Source organism: Xiphias gladius, chromosome 11, assembly GCF_016859285.1.
Source record: "Xiphias gladius isolate SHS-SW01 ecotype Sanya breed wild chromosome 11, ASM1685928v1, whole genome shotgun sequence".
Classification (NCBI taxonomy): Eukaryota; Metazoa; Chordata; class Actinopteri; order Istiophoriformes; family Xiphiidae; genus Xiphias; species Xiphias gladius.
The window spans coordinates 9,269,630-9,284,897 of record NC_053410.1 but is presented as its reverse complement, the minus strand read 5'-3'; the positions used below and the strand labels follow the sequence as shown (position 1 = coordinate 9,284,897).

The window sequence follows — 15,268 nt, the reverse complement described above, 5'->3', positions numbered from 1 at the left end:
GATAAAACAACAGCATCAGTCGTTTCAGCATTTCCCCAAAAACAACACGTTTGCATTCATATTTTGTTTTCAACAGTGATGTGTAACAGTCTTGGAAGGCACAGACAAAACTGATATTGTTCCAATAGGAATTGTTGGCCTGCTGTTGTGTTAAAAAACGCTACACCACATGGTTATACTAGCAGTAGTCAGACAGGTGATTGTAATCCAATAACTAACGCGGTTGCGTGATGACACACAGCTGTGTTGTCTTGGTAGTTCATGCACGAAACATTTTTGTTCTCTAGACTCCCTTCAGTCCTCCTGAAGTCATGTATACTTTAATGCTTTTGAAAACTGACTGCTCTTTCTATCTCTTATACTCGCACTCTCAGAGTTGAATGTGGGTGCCTGTTTTTTGGTGAGTTGTGTGAGCTGTTTCGCATTTAATGTTGGGAAAGAGGGTTGGTTTTGTTAGTCGTTTTATTAATACCAATTGACCTTGGGAGGTACTGGCACATTCATGTTTTTCATCTACTCAGTTTGTTTTGTATGAGACCGTGTGTGTGTGTGTGTGTGTGTGTGTGTGTGTGTGTAGGTGTGGGTGGGTTTCACGGAGTTGATGAGCCAGTTGTTTTTCTTCTCGCTAGTTGTGAGCTGTTTCAGTGGACTGCATCAAAATTCAAAGTCTCAGTTTCTCAGTTAATCTGTATGGTTACTTACTAAGCCTTTAACTCTATTAATGTTTGTTTAAACATCTGAACAGCAGATGGACAGGATGTTAACATTATGCTGCACAGCCTCTAATAATGCTGTGTACATACAGTAAGTGTATGTGTGTGTGCACTATGGAAATTTAATAAAAACCTAGGTTTGTGCGGTTAATTAAAAATGCCAGTGGAACAGAGAGACATAAGGGACAAAACAACAAACGTAAGATTTTAAGCTTTAAGGTTTTGATACATTAGACAATCGGGGAGAGGATGAAAAGGAAAAGTGAAAAGGGAGGAAAAGGAAAAGAAAAGGAATAAAGCTGGAAAAACTGGAATGTATATAATACAATTAAATAGACTTGTAAAGAATAAAAGGAGCTCTATACTGTATGGCGTAACAGTAGCTGCTCTTATGCAGTCAATAACCTAATGGTTGTGTGGACGATATGTCTGTTCCCAGTCCTGTTTACTTTGTTTTTACATTGGTGTACACACACACACACACACACATATACACAGATGGACACAGACACACACACACACACACACACACACACACACACACACACACACACACACACACACACAATAAAAACACATGTGTCTCATTTTCAGTCGATCTCCACGTGCCGCACTTATTCTTTTCACAGGTGGATCTTTCACATCAAAAGACATGCATTTTATTAGGAACAAGAAATTAAAAATCAGCTGTGCTTGATACACACATATAGACACATACACAAATGTAGCAGTGTGTGTGTATTTGAAGGGGGACATCCATAGCAATTAGGATTGGTCTGGTGCTATACAGCAGTCTGCAACATGCAGCATCAAACCCTCGCAGGCACACAGACGACTCTTAGCCCTTCTTGCATTCCATGTCTGTATCTTTGATTCCTCTCTATCTCTACTTCTGTGTGCATCTATCTCAGTCTTTTTGTGCGTTGATTTATTCAGCGCCATTGTGAGTATTTCTAATGTCAGGTTTATGGTCTGCATTGTCTTTATCAGTGCAGTCAATGTGGCACCATGGTCCTCAGGTGTGTTCTCCATTTGACAGTTTCTATTTAAAGCCCTCAAAAAACTTAATTAACTCTCTCTATAATATTAAAGATTGTGTTATTAAGCAACAATCATGGTTAAAAAAAAACCTTTAAGTGTTATTTGTTGAGTTTAACAATCAAATACCAAACTGATATATTTGTCAAGACTGTGTAGGTGTGGTGTGCTCATCAGAGTCAGATGTTGCTTTTTCCAACTGAGCCCAGCCCACTTAAATCCAGGAAGCAGAACTTTCTAATGTAATATAAGCAAAATTACTTTAACTTTGGCAGAATACTACGTGTTTTGTTTGTCTGTACGTGAAATCCCATCACTCACAGTAAGACACTGATTGCAAAAATAGATTTTAAATAGTTTTCAGGAGCTTTAATTAATGAGGGAAAACAACTGGTGTATTTTTGTAAGGATTCAAATTTAACTGTGAGTTTTCATTTCTGGTTTGAAATTATTTGTAAAAACCCCTGCAAAGAATGAAATAAAATTTAAGGGTGAATTAGTTGCTCAGAAAGTTAATCACCAACCATTTTAATAATTGTCGTTTAATTTCCCACATAACATACACACACATCAATTTTTCATTTTTTAAAAGCAAATATTCCAAACATTTTCTGGTTCTAGCATCTCAAATAGGGAGACTTGCTGCTTTTTGCCAGAAAAAATTAATATTAATTAAGATTAATATTTTTTTCGTTTTTGACCATTAATTGGACGAAACAAGTAATTTTAAGAATTCACCTCTGGGAAAATTGTGATGAGAATTTTGTATAACATTGTTACAGACTGAACGATTAAACGAAAATATAATAGACAGATTAATGGATGATGAAGATAATTCTTTGTTGAAGCCCAAGTTAAAATGAAATGAAATAAGCTTAAAACAAACTTAAACTCTTTCATTTTCCCTACATATACATTCATCCTTAGCAATGACTCCTCATCTGCACCTGGCTCCCCTGTCCCTTCCTTTCCTCTGTTTTTCTTCTCCTTTTCTCTCCTCTCCTCTCCTTATTTCCTACGTCACTGTAGGACCTCAACACAGGGGGGCGAGTGAAAAAAATGAAATGGGTGAGACTGGAGCCAGACTCAGTAGCCAGAGGAAGGCGGAAAACAATGACAGGCAGGGTGATGGAGATAAATGCAGGACGAGCCACAGATTGGGAGGGTGAACGAAGGACAGAGATGGAAACAAACATTAACTTTTAATGCTCTTTATTGGAGTGAGGGGAGGCAGAAGGGAGGGAGGGATGGAGGGAGGGAGGAGCGAGTGAGTAGCATACAGTTGAGCAAGGCTGAGGGAGGGAGTCAGGGCAGAGCGATGAAGGAGGGAAGTAGATAGCCAGAGAGAGAGAGAGAGAGGGACAGGGAGGGGGAGAGAATAGGGGAAGAAGGAAGACAGTGAGAAAGAAGGAGGGGGATTCAGTGGGGGGAGGGAGGGAAGCAGAGAGGTGTTGTGTCAGGAAGAGGCAAGGATCAACTCACACTGCTGATAATATTCCCTGGGTCAAATCATGGAACATGATGGTGAGTTTCCTCCTTATATAATACGCTTCTCTTTCCCTGTGCATGTGTTGTTCAATGTCTCATTGACTTTCTGGGTCTGTATTAATGTAAAAGGCATGTCAGTCACAGAGAGAGAATCTTTCCACCACTTCTTATCTTTACATGGTGTCCTTGCACAGTAAGACGCTTTGGATGTCACCTGTTATCCAGTCACTGCTTTACATGCAGAGTGTACACACAGGCTACATATTCAACCCATACTAGCTGAATTATGAACCAGCCTGCTTACAGTGTCTGTGTCTCGTCTTGAAGTCACCTTTGTGAGGACCACTCGATTAAACAAAAGGAGGTCATACTGCATCCAAATGCACACATGACTCAGTATTGGTGTCTTTGACTGTTTTGCAACATGAGCGTCTGACCATTGTTGTCAGAGATGACTTGGCCGGGTGGCTGTCGTCAGACCTGACCGACAAATGCAGAGCCGGAGCGGGTTTTTCTACCAGTCCTTTGCCTGGCTTCATAGTCCAACATAAATTGTGTCAGTGACAGCAACACACAGTGATGCATTATGTACATGAACACTACTTTAAAGACACTAAGAGCTACACAGTGTGCAATATTAATAAGATGCTAATGCTAAAAGTAGAACACTTAATAACATTAAGGTTGGCTATATCTTCAGTTAACCAGGCTTCTGGTGTGCTGTGAGGGCCCGTTTTACTGACTGCACTTTTATTAAAAGATTTTTTAGCAAAGCTTAAGAAGCAGTGATAATTTGGTGTTTAACTTTAAGGCAGTTTGGTTTTGTAAGTCTGCCCACGGTTGCATTATAACATTATAGATTCTTGTAAGGCAAAGACAAAGCCACAAAACCTGTAATGTCCATATTTCTATAGAAGAAAACTTACTAAGACCAGTAGTTCCAGGGTGATAGCCATCTGGAGTGCATCGGACTAAATGACAATGATATTTTATTGCATTGGTTGGTGTCACACTCGGCTTGAGGAGGCAGGCTATATCGGGCCCACGTTATCTAATATAGTTTAATTACTGCTCGCAGAGGTTGTCATAACATCACAGTTTTTAATAAGCCCCTGGTGCCACATGTTAATAAAGAAAACCAGAAATTTAGGGCAGAAATGATGTTGCTGAAATTGCTTTTTTTTTCTGTATTGTTGATTTATAGAATTAAAACTACGTAATCTGTGCTCCTTTGTCTCTTTGTGTTTTGCTGTGTTGACAGAGATGTGGGCACGGTACTGACTAGGTACACAACAACAAATTTTCCTGCAGCTTGTCAAACAGCATATTGAAATGCAAAGCAGTATGTGTGAGTGTGCACATATGCATATGCATGTTGTGTGATGCTGCGTGTGTGTCTAAAGTGAGCATGAACCGTTGGTCACAACGCTCTTTGTGTCAGGTTAGGTTAACGAGATTTGTGCAATGCACATTACGGTTTGCACTACATGAACGAATTTGCCATGATTACAGTTCAATGTATAGACTCTCTTCCATTTTGTCTACATTCTGTTTGTTGCACATCCACCTCTGCACTCAGGGCGAATGAGGTTACCTTCTTGGAGGAAAAAGGTGTTTCACAACTTCAGTTCTGCTGAAGTGACAAATTCTCTTTCAGTGTATATTTTGCTTCTGTCTTTGTTAGATATGCCTGTTTATCTCTCTCACACACACTCATTCAATTTGATGTGAGACTTTCCCCACAACATGCTTCCAGCTTGGCAGGTAGAACTTCTCGCGTGGATGGATCTACATCCATCCGACTCACTTCTTTTTCAAAAGAGAAACATCCATATGTTGATGCAATGACTCACTGAGTGGCTTAATTGCCGGAAATAATCCTCGTAGTTGAGAAAATGTTGAGATAATGGTTTTATTTTATCTGGCTGCTAAAACTGGCTCCTCTGCTTACATTAGTAAGATTGCCAGTTTCAAAACAGACCTCAGTGTGTCAGGGAAATGTAGCTGGACATTTACCAAAGCTACCATCATCAACCAGTGTCAGTCTACTTTAAAACGAACCATGCTGAGTCTCCGTAAGAGTAATAATGTCCTGACTAACAGCCACAACACACAACTGAGCAAACACAAGTGTCACGCTTAGGACAGCTGTTTTTCCAATTGACAGTGGCTGTCCTCTAAATCTATGATGATATGGCCTTATATAGTTAGAATATGAAGGTATAGAAATAAATGCTGGCTGCTGTTTACTCTCCCCATTCACAGTCTTCTTATGGTTTCATGTCACACGCTTCTAAAGCACAGTCACGGCTTGTGTTTTCTTCTTGAGTTGCTATTACATTTTCCTGCCTTTATTCTGTGGTTATTATTAAAGACCCCGCTCTAGAATGTCATTCTTTTTCTCCAGCTCCTTTTTTTCTCTGTCGCTGTGCCTTTCTCTGTTTGTCTCTCTTGAGCTCGCTCTCTCTCAGGTTTTCAGGCTGCCTGTCTGGCAGGATGTCAACTATTGATTTATACAAGCAACATTTTAGCAGTGATGGCAGCTTATGGGTTGCACCAAACAGAATACAACAAACAGGAGATCAGGTTTCAGGCGAGTTGGCTTGCAGATGGGAAGAGGAAGAGAAATGACAGTAACCACTACTGTATCAATACAACAAAAAACTGCACAGTTAATGTATTAAATGTGCAGTTCATATAACTACCTTAAATAGGAATAGGTATAGAAATGTATTGGGTTATAAAATTGGAGGGAAAGAACAAACTCCTGTTTGTAAGCAGGAATGATTGAATATTGGTTGGACTGGACAGTATACAGACTTCCTGGAGTTGGGTCTTGCTGGAATGAAATTATTTTGATATTAAGTTACAATTTTAGATCATTATTATCAGCAGCAACAAGCATTGCAGTTTATTCTCAAAGCAATTTCATGCAGGTGAGTGATCCATGTCAGTCAGTGATTTATATTTGGTGGCTACACTCAAAAACACCAAGAAAGTCAGACCTATTGAGAGCATAGGTAGCTTTGGGATGCAGTTGCACTATAAAACCCCAGAAAATTGGCTGCAAAAGTCTCTCTCGGTAACATTAAATATTCATGACTAAATAAGCAATAGTCAAAGTCTTTAGGTAGGAAGTACCACTCAAAAACTCAATTAATCTGCTCTATCATGACTGTGTGGGTGTTGCTAGATCAGATTTGATTGACAGTGGCCAAACAACCCACAAACTGTAAAAACTGAGCACAGTGCAACAGTAACCTTCCTCAAATTAATAGGCTAAACGAAACAAACAGAAATTCCATATTTCCATCATGTTTTCCATGTTGTTTTTGTCATGGATGAAATTAAGGAGAGCAGTTTGCCTCACTTGAGGTTCGACTGCCGCTCTTCTAATCAAATTATCTTGTTGACTTCTTCTACAATGGTTTAATGGCACCTGACTAGACTCCAGCTCCAACTATTTACCCAACAGTAATGGATACAAATGCGCATTTATTCACATTTTCTTTTGCTAATTTTCCGGAAATTGGGTTAAAATTTTCATTAAATTTGAATGGAAACTTGACTGGTAAGAAGCTGATGGAGAAAATAAGTTTTCAAGAGTTTTAATATTCATTCTTAATCCTACAGAAAAATGTGCCAATGAAAAAGAGACCCTCATACATACAGTCCTGGTTGACATCATTGGTAACCCAGAATTTTAGGTATAGAATTTCAAATTTCTTCAGAAATAAATGCAAATTAACCTGTTCATGATGATCCGAATAGTAAACAAAATGTCCAAAGTTACTGAACAAGAACAACGAAATGCTTTCATATAATGGAATAAAAAATACAGACATAAAATTTTAGATAACCATAGACATATTCGTGTGTTAAAATGGTTTCAATGTATCCTTCCTTTGTAAAAACATTGAGAACATGCCCATACACTTGACACAATTATTGGCACCCCTTTTGATGAATTTGAATAAGTTCCTCAAAAAAAACAAATAAGACTCACCTGTGCTTTATTTTCAGTGTCCACGTGACCTGAATTAACCAATGAATGATGGTTTTACTGCATAAAAAGTGGCTCATGTTTCCAGTTTCTTTTTCACAATGGCGAAGACAAGAGAGAGATCTGAGACCATCAGAAATGCTATTATCAAAAAAACATAACAGTTCCAAAGGCTACAAGGCAATCGCCAAAGATCTTGAAATGCATGTTTCAACAATTTTTAATGTCATCAAGAAGTTTCACAGTAATTTCAACCGGGACCGTGCACTGACAGCAAGGTCAGTGCATTTTGCAGATCACTAACAATGCCAACAGTGAGGTGAAATATACTGCAAATTTTGCTAATCATATGTATTTGATAGACAGTGATTTGGACCAATGAAGCTCCACAGCACTATGACGAGATTCCACTGGTTCTGTACTGAAACCATTTAGGTACAGTTCCTCTCGGTTGAGCTGGGGTTGCTTGCGTAACAAACCCTATTTCTTGCTGAGTCACACTTGACTGTTATGACAGTTTGTGGTCTGAATTGTGATCCTGATAGAGAGATGTCCGGGTCCTGGACTCTTGAAAAGGTTAGCTGCTCCGTAAGATGCATTAAAAGCCACAGGTGTAGCTTTTCGGACTTAAACCACTTTGGATTTATGCATGTAAGGGAAATGTGCAACCGTATATATCTGTAAGACAGGTAACTTCTAATGAAAGTGCTCTTTTCTTTTCAAGACAGTCATACATGCACAAAATTTATTTAGCACATTAGCCCAAATGACACTCATATATGCACATATATTCCCTGTACTTTGGCTATGACTATATTGTGAGACTGTACCCTGGCAGAAACTGAGTTTAATAAATAAATCAAGGGGAGGGGAGAAAAGTAGCACTTAAACAATTATTACCCCTTGTTCCGCTGAGGCTACTACTTAATATTTGATGACTTCTTTCCTTTCTCCCCCTGTCCTGTCTTTCCTTTTTTTTTTTTTTTTTTTTTTTTTTAAAGTCAATGAAAAGGTCAGGCACCCCTCAGTTGATCAGTTATTTAGCGTCAGAATAAACAGTACCCGGCTCGTGAAAAGTGTCACCTTCATATACAAATTCCCATCCTCAGTGGGATGTCCTCTTGACTTTTAGGATATTCCCAAAGATCTCCATTATGGATATTGTATTCTTGCACAGACTTACAGAAAAGCATCAGATTGATTTTTAGCTAAATCCAGAGTGAGCTTTTCCCTGCATTTGTTCGATCAGTAATTGACAGAGGGGAATAAAATAGTAGCCAAAATATATAGTGCATTTGTGACGAGAACTTCCCAAAGAAAAGCTACGTTCAAAATCAAACATATTATCTTTATCTGTGTGTTTTTTATCGATAAGACTGATGAATGGTGAACACAATAAAAGGATATGAAATTCGAATTTTGTTATTTTAAAAGTTCCCTTATAGTACACATGAAAATCAGTTTACTTGTTATGGGCAGTACTACTGAGCCTGTGAAAACAGTCGTATAATTTTTTTATTATATACTTATATATTATATTATATACTCAAATTAATCTCTCTCTCCAATCTTTTTTTTCAGGTCAGTTTGGGTCAACCGCATTTTTGAATGGGATCTAATTATCTTTGGGTCTGTTTGGGTTGGGCTTAACTGTCCTTGGATCCCTTTTGGATCGTATCTCCTCCTTTTTGAACATGAATTTATTCATGTCGGGTTTGGGTAGGTTTTCCACAGGTACATTTTGGATTGGGTCTGAAACCTTGGATCTAATCGACCTGTGAAGATCTCTATCTCGAAGACTTTGAATTTTTAAGAGAAAGCCTGTAATGCAACATGGGGATGTGGTATTTAAAGGATGTGGCGGAGGGTCTAATGAGAGTAGAAACTAAGTAACATTATGGGATCCAGCAATTTCGTCCCACTGATTTGATCATCTTGTAACTACTTCCTTGGGCTCTGTGTTGATCTGTCTAATATACATATAGACTGAGCATCAACAGTACTGGGTTAGTACACCTGCTTAACTCAGGCCTTTTTCTGTGCTATCACAACAGTATTTTCCATTGTCATTATTGTCTCTTTAACACATGTGTAGCCTCATATTCCCAACATATTCAACATGCTTTGCTGATACATCAAGTTAATGACATTAACTCTCTATCAATGCTGACGCTGAGACTTTCCTCTGTTTACTTTATAAAGTACTTCCATCCTTCTGTCTTGTCTTTATCCTTCCACCTCTTCACAGACCTCCTTCCTGTCTCAGTTTATCCAGTTCCATCTTATCCACTAATGACAGTCCCCTAAAACTACGGTTTTGTGCGAATGTGAAAAAGGCTTGCTTTATTTTACACTACAAACAAAAGTGGATTTGGAGTCTTTGCCAAGGCTCTCAAAGTACCGTCAAATATAGTGCTTCAAGGAATTGATGTATACTCAGATATTCATGTTTAATGATGTCAGCGTCAGATGTAGGATCTTGCATGTAAAAAAACAAATGCAGCCGGTCATGTGATATTCTTGAGTCGTTGCAGATGAGTCAGATGACTGCGTTAAGAGGTGGTGAATAAGGCTCTGCAAAGCCTGCACGAACTGCTGAAGGAGCCAAATGCTCTGCTTAGTTTTGATCGCCCCACTTTTCCTGTGTGAACATGCTAATTTTGATTTGTTTGGAGTTCACTGCCAGTTTTATTTTTGCTATTGCGGCAACCAGTAAGAAGAATGTACTATATATACGTATATAGAGCATATTCATGTCCGATCATATACATGATCAGACTGTTTGCAGCTTCGTACCCTTTGATGACCTTGGGGAGGAAAGGAAGGGGGGGAAGCAGTGACGAGGAGAAGCAAAAACAAGGTTTTTATAATAATAATAATAATGAACAAGAATTGGATTATGACAAATCATCTGTGGTTTCCCTAGTGTATGCAAACTTGAGTCATGTAGTTAACACTAGATGGCAGTCTTGGCTTTGAATGTCACGCCCTGTGTGTGTGTGTGTGTGTGTGTGTGTGTGTGTGTGTGTGTGTGTGTGTGTGTGTGTGTGTGTGTGTGTGTGTGTGTGTCTGTGTGTGTGTGTGTGTTTTGTCAGACTGGGTTCTGCACGGTCTCAACTGACACTCTGTTGATGGCGATGACGGATAAAGCTCTCTCTCTCTCTCTCTGTATCACACACACACACACACACACACACACACACACACACTTTATACCACATTAATCTCTAGCTGACTCTCGTACTGAAAGTCATTCTGAGGCAGGAGTGTTTGGCTTGGTTTGCCACAGTTGACACTGAGAAGCTCATGTGTCTAATATTAAACAGATATTATTTCCCTGTCCAATTATCAAAGAATTTAATTGCCATGCTGAAAAACTTCCAAAGATTTTGCCCCCATTTCACCCACTCGAAGCTGGATTCAGGGTTCATTGTCGTCTACTTTTTTCAAAATAATTCGCCTATGGGGAAGAGCTTACACTACTGACCCACCTCTGCAGCCACAGACACTGTCCAGACCCTAAAATCATTTATTCATTATGGACTCTAAGCTAAATATATTGTGTCTCACTGTGGTTTGTTAAATCAAAAGCCTTAGCCCAGAGATATCTTTAAATGTTTCATTTTCATGCCAGAAGTTTTCAGTTTTGTTATTGTCCTGGTGGAATGTCTGTAAACCAACATTTAGACACAGTGATACTTAAACCAGAACTAAGATTTTCCAATTTCTTACTTTCTTTTCAGTTCTTTAAGATTATAAAAAGATAATTTGCTGAAAATTACTAAAATTTTGTAGGTAAAACGATTAATGGAGAGAATAATCTGCAGATACAGTGAATCAGTAATGAAAATAATCCTTAGTTGCTAATCGACTTGAATTGTGTCTGCACTGCGTTATACCATACCTCTTACCTTGACAGCGGTCATCCCAACATCCGTTCTTATCTCTCCCTGCTTCAATGGAGTAAGAGTGGGGCCTATTAGTTGATCTCTATGATATCCTGACGTGAGCAGGTCTCTACCACAGACTGAATAGCCTATGGTCTGCACACACAAGCATATTTTTCCTCTTTAAGGGCTACTAGAAATTAATTTACGCTGATGGAAGAAGCACTCATATCCTTTCGTTAAGTAAAAGTAATAAAACAATGTCAAAATACTCCATTACAAGTAAAAGTTTAGTGTACTTTAGTCCGTTGGTTTCAAACCCAGGGGTCAGGCCCCTCCTAAAAGTCACCAGATAAATTTGAGGGGTCATGAGATGATTAATAAGAGAGGAAAGAAGAAGAAAAAAAAGTTCTGTTACAAAAATAATGTTTTCTTTATATGGACTGTTTTTATAAATCTTTGCTTTTTAATGATAAAATGGATTATTTGACCTCTTTGGATGTCAAACAGTTTATTTAAATAAAACCATCTGAGAGGCTTATCAGGGAAATCTTTCATGAAACGTGGCAAAGGGCCCCCAACCAGACACTGCTTTTTTGTGAGGAGTCACAAGCCGAATGGTTGGGAACCACTGGTTTAATTTTAACATGTGTTATATTTTATAAGCTTATGTAATGTTTTTAATGTAATATATTATTCTCTAAAGTAACTAATATCTATGTTTGTCAAATAAATGCAGTGTAATAAAAACTACAATATTTCCGACTGAAATGTAGTGAAATAGAAGTAAAAATCTTATATTATCTTATTTTAAACAATGATAATACATCATAATTAATTTATTGATTATATTTTGTATAAGCATTCTGAATTAGCAAAGTAACTAAAGTTATTAAATAAATGTAATTAGTGGAATAAAGTGCCTCTGAACTGTAGCGGATTCAAATGAAGTAGTATGAAGTAGCATAAAATTGAAAATACTCAAATAAAGTACAAGTACCTTGAAATTTTACTTAAGTACAGTACTTGAGTAAATGTACGTGGTTACTTTCAACCAATGAAAAAATGGATATATTCTTGTTAAGTACAAAGTACATCAAAGTAGAGTTGTTAGTCAAGGCTGGATTACAAACTGGGAAAAAAGCAACTGCCCAGGGGCCCCGTATCCCTGGGCCTCAAAAGCCTCAGGTTTACTCCATATAATTTGGGTCTACATGTTTTGATTAAGGGCAAATTAGTTAGAAATTTGCACCACTGAAGTATAATATCAACTCTGACAGATCTGCCATCTTGCAGCCAACTTCTCGTCAAAGTCTGGTTTTAAGACCTGAATTGTTTTGATTCACATTGAGATAATTTGCTAAAAGGTTTTGTTTTATCAAAGTACTTGCATTTTTTCTGTGTTTCAAGTAACTCACACACAGAAAACATTGGGCAAGGTCGTACGATTTCATCACAGGAGAACTGTAAGGCTGCAAACAATGATCATTTTCATTATCGGTACATCTGATAACTATTTTTCTTGAATAACTGATTGATTATACAGTGTATAAAATGTCCAAAAACAGTGAAAAAAGCCTGAAACTCACTTGAACGTACTCATATTGCTTTTGTTGTGGCGAACCAACAGTCAAAAACCCAAAGATGTTGAGTTTACTGTCATAGAAAACTGACAAAACAGGCAAATATTCACATATGAGAAGCTGGTACCAGAGAATTTTTGGCAGTTTTGCTTAAAAAAAAAAAAAAGAATAAATTTCCTGTCAATCAAATAATCAATTCATAAACTAATCATTTCAGCTCTAGAGTACTGGCTGGTTTCTGGGTGCGTAGGTAAATAATGACACTGCTGTGTGTAGTGAGGGCCAGTAGGGGACCAACAACAAATGTTCGCCACATGGAGGTTAAAGCGTCCCTGTTCACAGTTGCTCTCGACGACGGTTCATTTATCCATGAAAGCCTACATCATTCATCGGGACCGTTTTTTTCCTCACAGTGAGTTATGTGACTTCGCAGACTCCCCCCGGCTCTGGCAGCCCCTCCGCGGCCCGTCGCGCTGTTATCTCGGCCAGTGTAAGCTGGAGGCCGAAGGTGTCGGACCCCGTCACCCTTTGACCCCGCCAGCGCCTCTAATCTGCATAGAGGAATGAGAGGCATTCTTCAGCTGCTCACGGGAGGAGGAGGAGGAGGAGGAGGGTTGGGGGGTGGGAGGGGAAGTTACGACGTAGTAGCGACCCAGTCAGTCAGTGAACCAAGTTTCCAGCGACTCAGCCATCACGGTCTGAAACTTTTTTTTTTTTTTTCTCTCTCTCTCTCTCTCTTCTTCTTCTTCCCGAAATGAAAACACTGGGCGAGCGCGGACGGGATTTATGCGGTGATAGAAGGCCGTGATCGTGGGTTTTTGGGGGGGCCGGTCCGGCCCGGTGCTCCGGAGAAGCTGAATATGGGTCAGACCGCTGTGTCTACCGTGTCCCAGACCGTGAGCGGTGAGTGTGTGTGTGTGTGTGTGTGTGTTTACGTGCAGTGTGCAGTCTCCCTCCCTCTTGTCTCTGTCACACACATTCCGCTGTTTTTACTGAGGAAGTCTACTCATTTTTGCTTTCTTTCTTTAACGTGTCCGTCGGATAGTTTATCGAAACCTCGACACAGTTGAACACGAACAGAGCGCTTAACGGTTTCTTGCTAATGGGAAGTTAGCGAACCGTGCGTTGGTTAAATTAATTCAAACGCTCTTTCATCATCGTGGGACCCAGCTTCTGACCCGCTCTGTGACACAAACTGTGTGAAATAGCCGGTCTGAAGGCAGGTACGTTTGAGAGGATTTGTCGTACGACCGCAGAGGAGTTTATGAAGCTGCACCGTTGCCGCTCGGTAGCGAAGTTGACTGCTGGATGGGAGTTGATGTGCTTAGGCGGCCAGTTCGACACGGTTCCAGGTGAAGGAGTGAAGGAGAGCGGCTGGGTCTTTAACGCGTCTGTTTTCCTAGAACCAGACCCGAGGCAATCCGAGGTGGATTTACATTTAATTCAAAGTCAGGAACCTATGGACCGCGACAGCTTCATGTCTGACTCAACAATTCGAGCTCACAGGAAATGGCATCACTCGCTGCCGTGGTTTGACAGTTGCAGAGTGTTTAAGAGTTTGATTTATACCAAATGAAAGGAGTCGGAAAACTGTGAAAAATGCCCGTCACAGTCTCACGGAGCCCAAGATGCTGCTACCAGTTTGTCTGACCAACAGCTCAAACCAAAAAGGAATCAGTTTACAATGGTGGAAATGGAGAAAAGCAGCAAGTGCTCTCAATTAAAGGGCAGGAATCGGAGAAGTTTGGGCATTTTTGCTTGAAAAATGACTTCAAAGATGAATAGATTATCAAAATAGTTGACTATTATTTTTCTGTCGATGGACTAATTGATTAATCTAGGGCTCCACCGAATGGGTATTTTCATTTTCGAATATTCTGCTGATCGTTTTTTCATTTAATAGATTAATTGTTTGGCCTACAACATGTCAGAAAATAGTGGAAAATGCCACAGTTTGGGTTAATGGACTTATAGTTTCAGGTAGAGTTGTCACAGTTGTGTCTCTATTTGGGCATTCCTTCTGTGTTTTGCACACAAGGCTCCAAAACTAAACTACTCTAATATAAAAGCGACCATATCCTTTTGAACATATACTTAATCTCAGTTCCTGTGACTGAGGGCCATGCAGGCTCGATTCTCACTGCTAAATCGAGGGCTGTCTCACAGCGCAGTACAAAGGGATTTCAACTGACTGTGATTTACCACCTGATGCAACAGAGAACCAGCATTTCAATACGCACCACATGCCTATGAAGCATCGCCTCAGAAGAATAACCATTTAAGTCTAGAGATGAGTGACAGAAAAAAACCAACCTGAAGCGTCTCAGTACGGTATTCAAACCTCAAGAACTGCATCAAGGCTCCTTGAAATAGTCTCTGAAACGCTACTGGAGGGATGAACATCATTCCTCCGAAATATATTCCCTCATTTGGTATTTTGATGATGGTGGTGGAGAGTGCTGTCTTAACACGTTTGGTCCAAAATCTCCCAAATGTGTTGAGGTAGACTGACATCTGGTGACTGTGGAGGCCATAGCATTTGACCTCCTGTGCCAT

The 15,268-nt window shown here is 39.4% G+C and overlaps 1 protein-coding gene across 5 annotated transcripts in view; it reads left to right on the top strand.

Moving 5' to 3' along the window:
* phactr2 (phosphatase and actin regulator 2) overlaps positions 1 to 15,268 on the top strand; it is a 43,831-nt gene that overhangs the window by 4,072 nt on the left and 24,491 nt on the right. The window contains exon 1 of one of the 5 annotated variants that reach the window (XM_040140022.1): positions 3,195 to 3,275. The exons of 2 other annotated variants lie outside the window; for them this stretch is intronic. In XM_040140022.1, the coding sequence (XP_039995956.1) occupies positions 3,263 to 3,275 (13 nt within the window). In that variant the 5' untranslated portion in view covers positions 3,195 to 3,262. Of the gene's footprint in view, positions 1 to 3,194; positions 3,276 to 13,424; positions 13,616 to 15,268 lie in introns of those variants that run through there. 2 more of the 5 variants (XM_040140021.1, XM_040140024.1) reach the window with 2 other exon arrangements.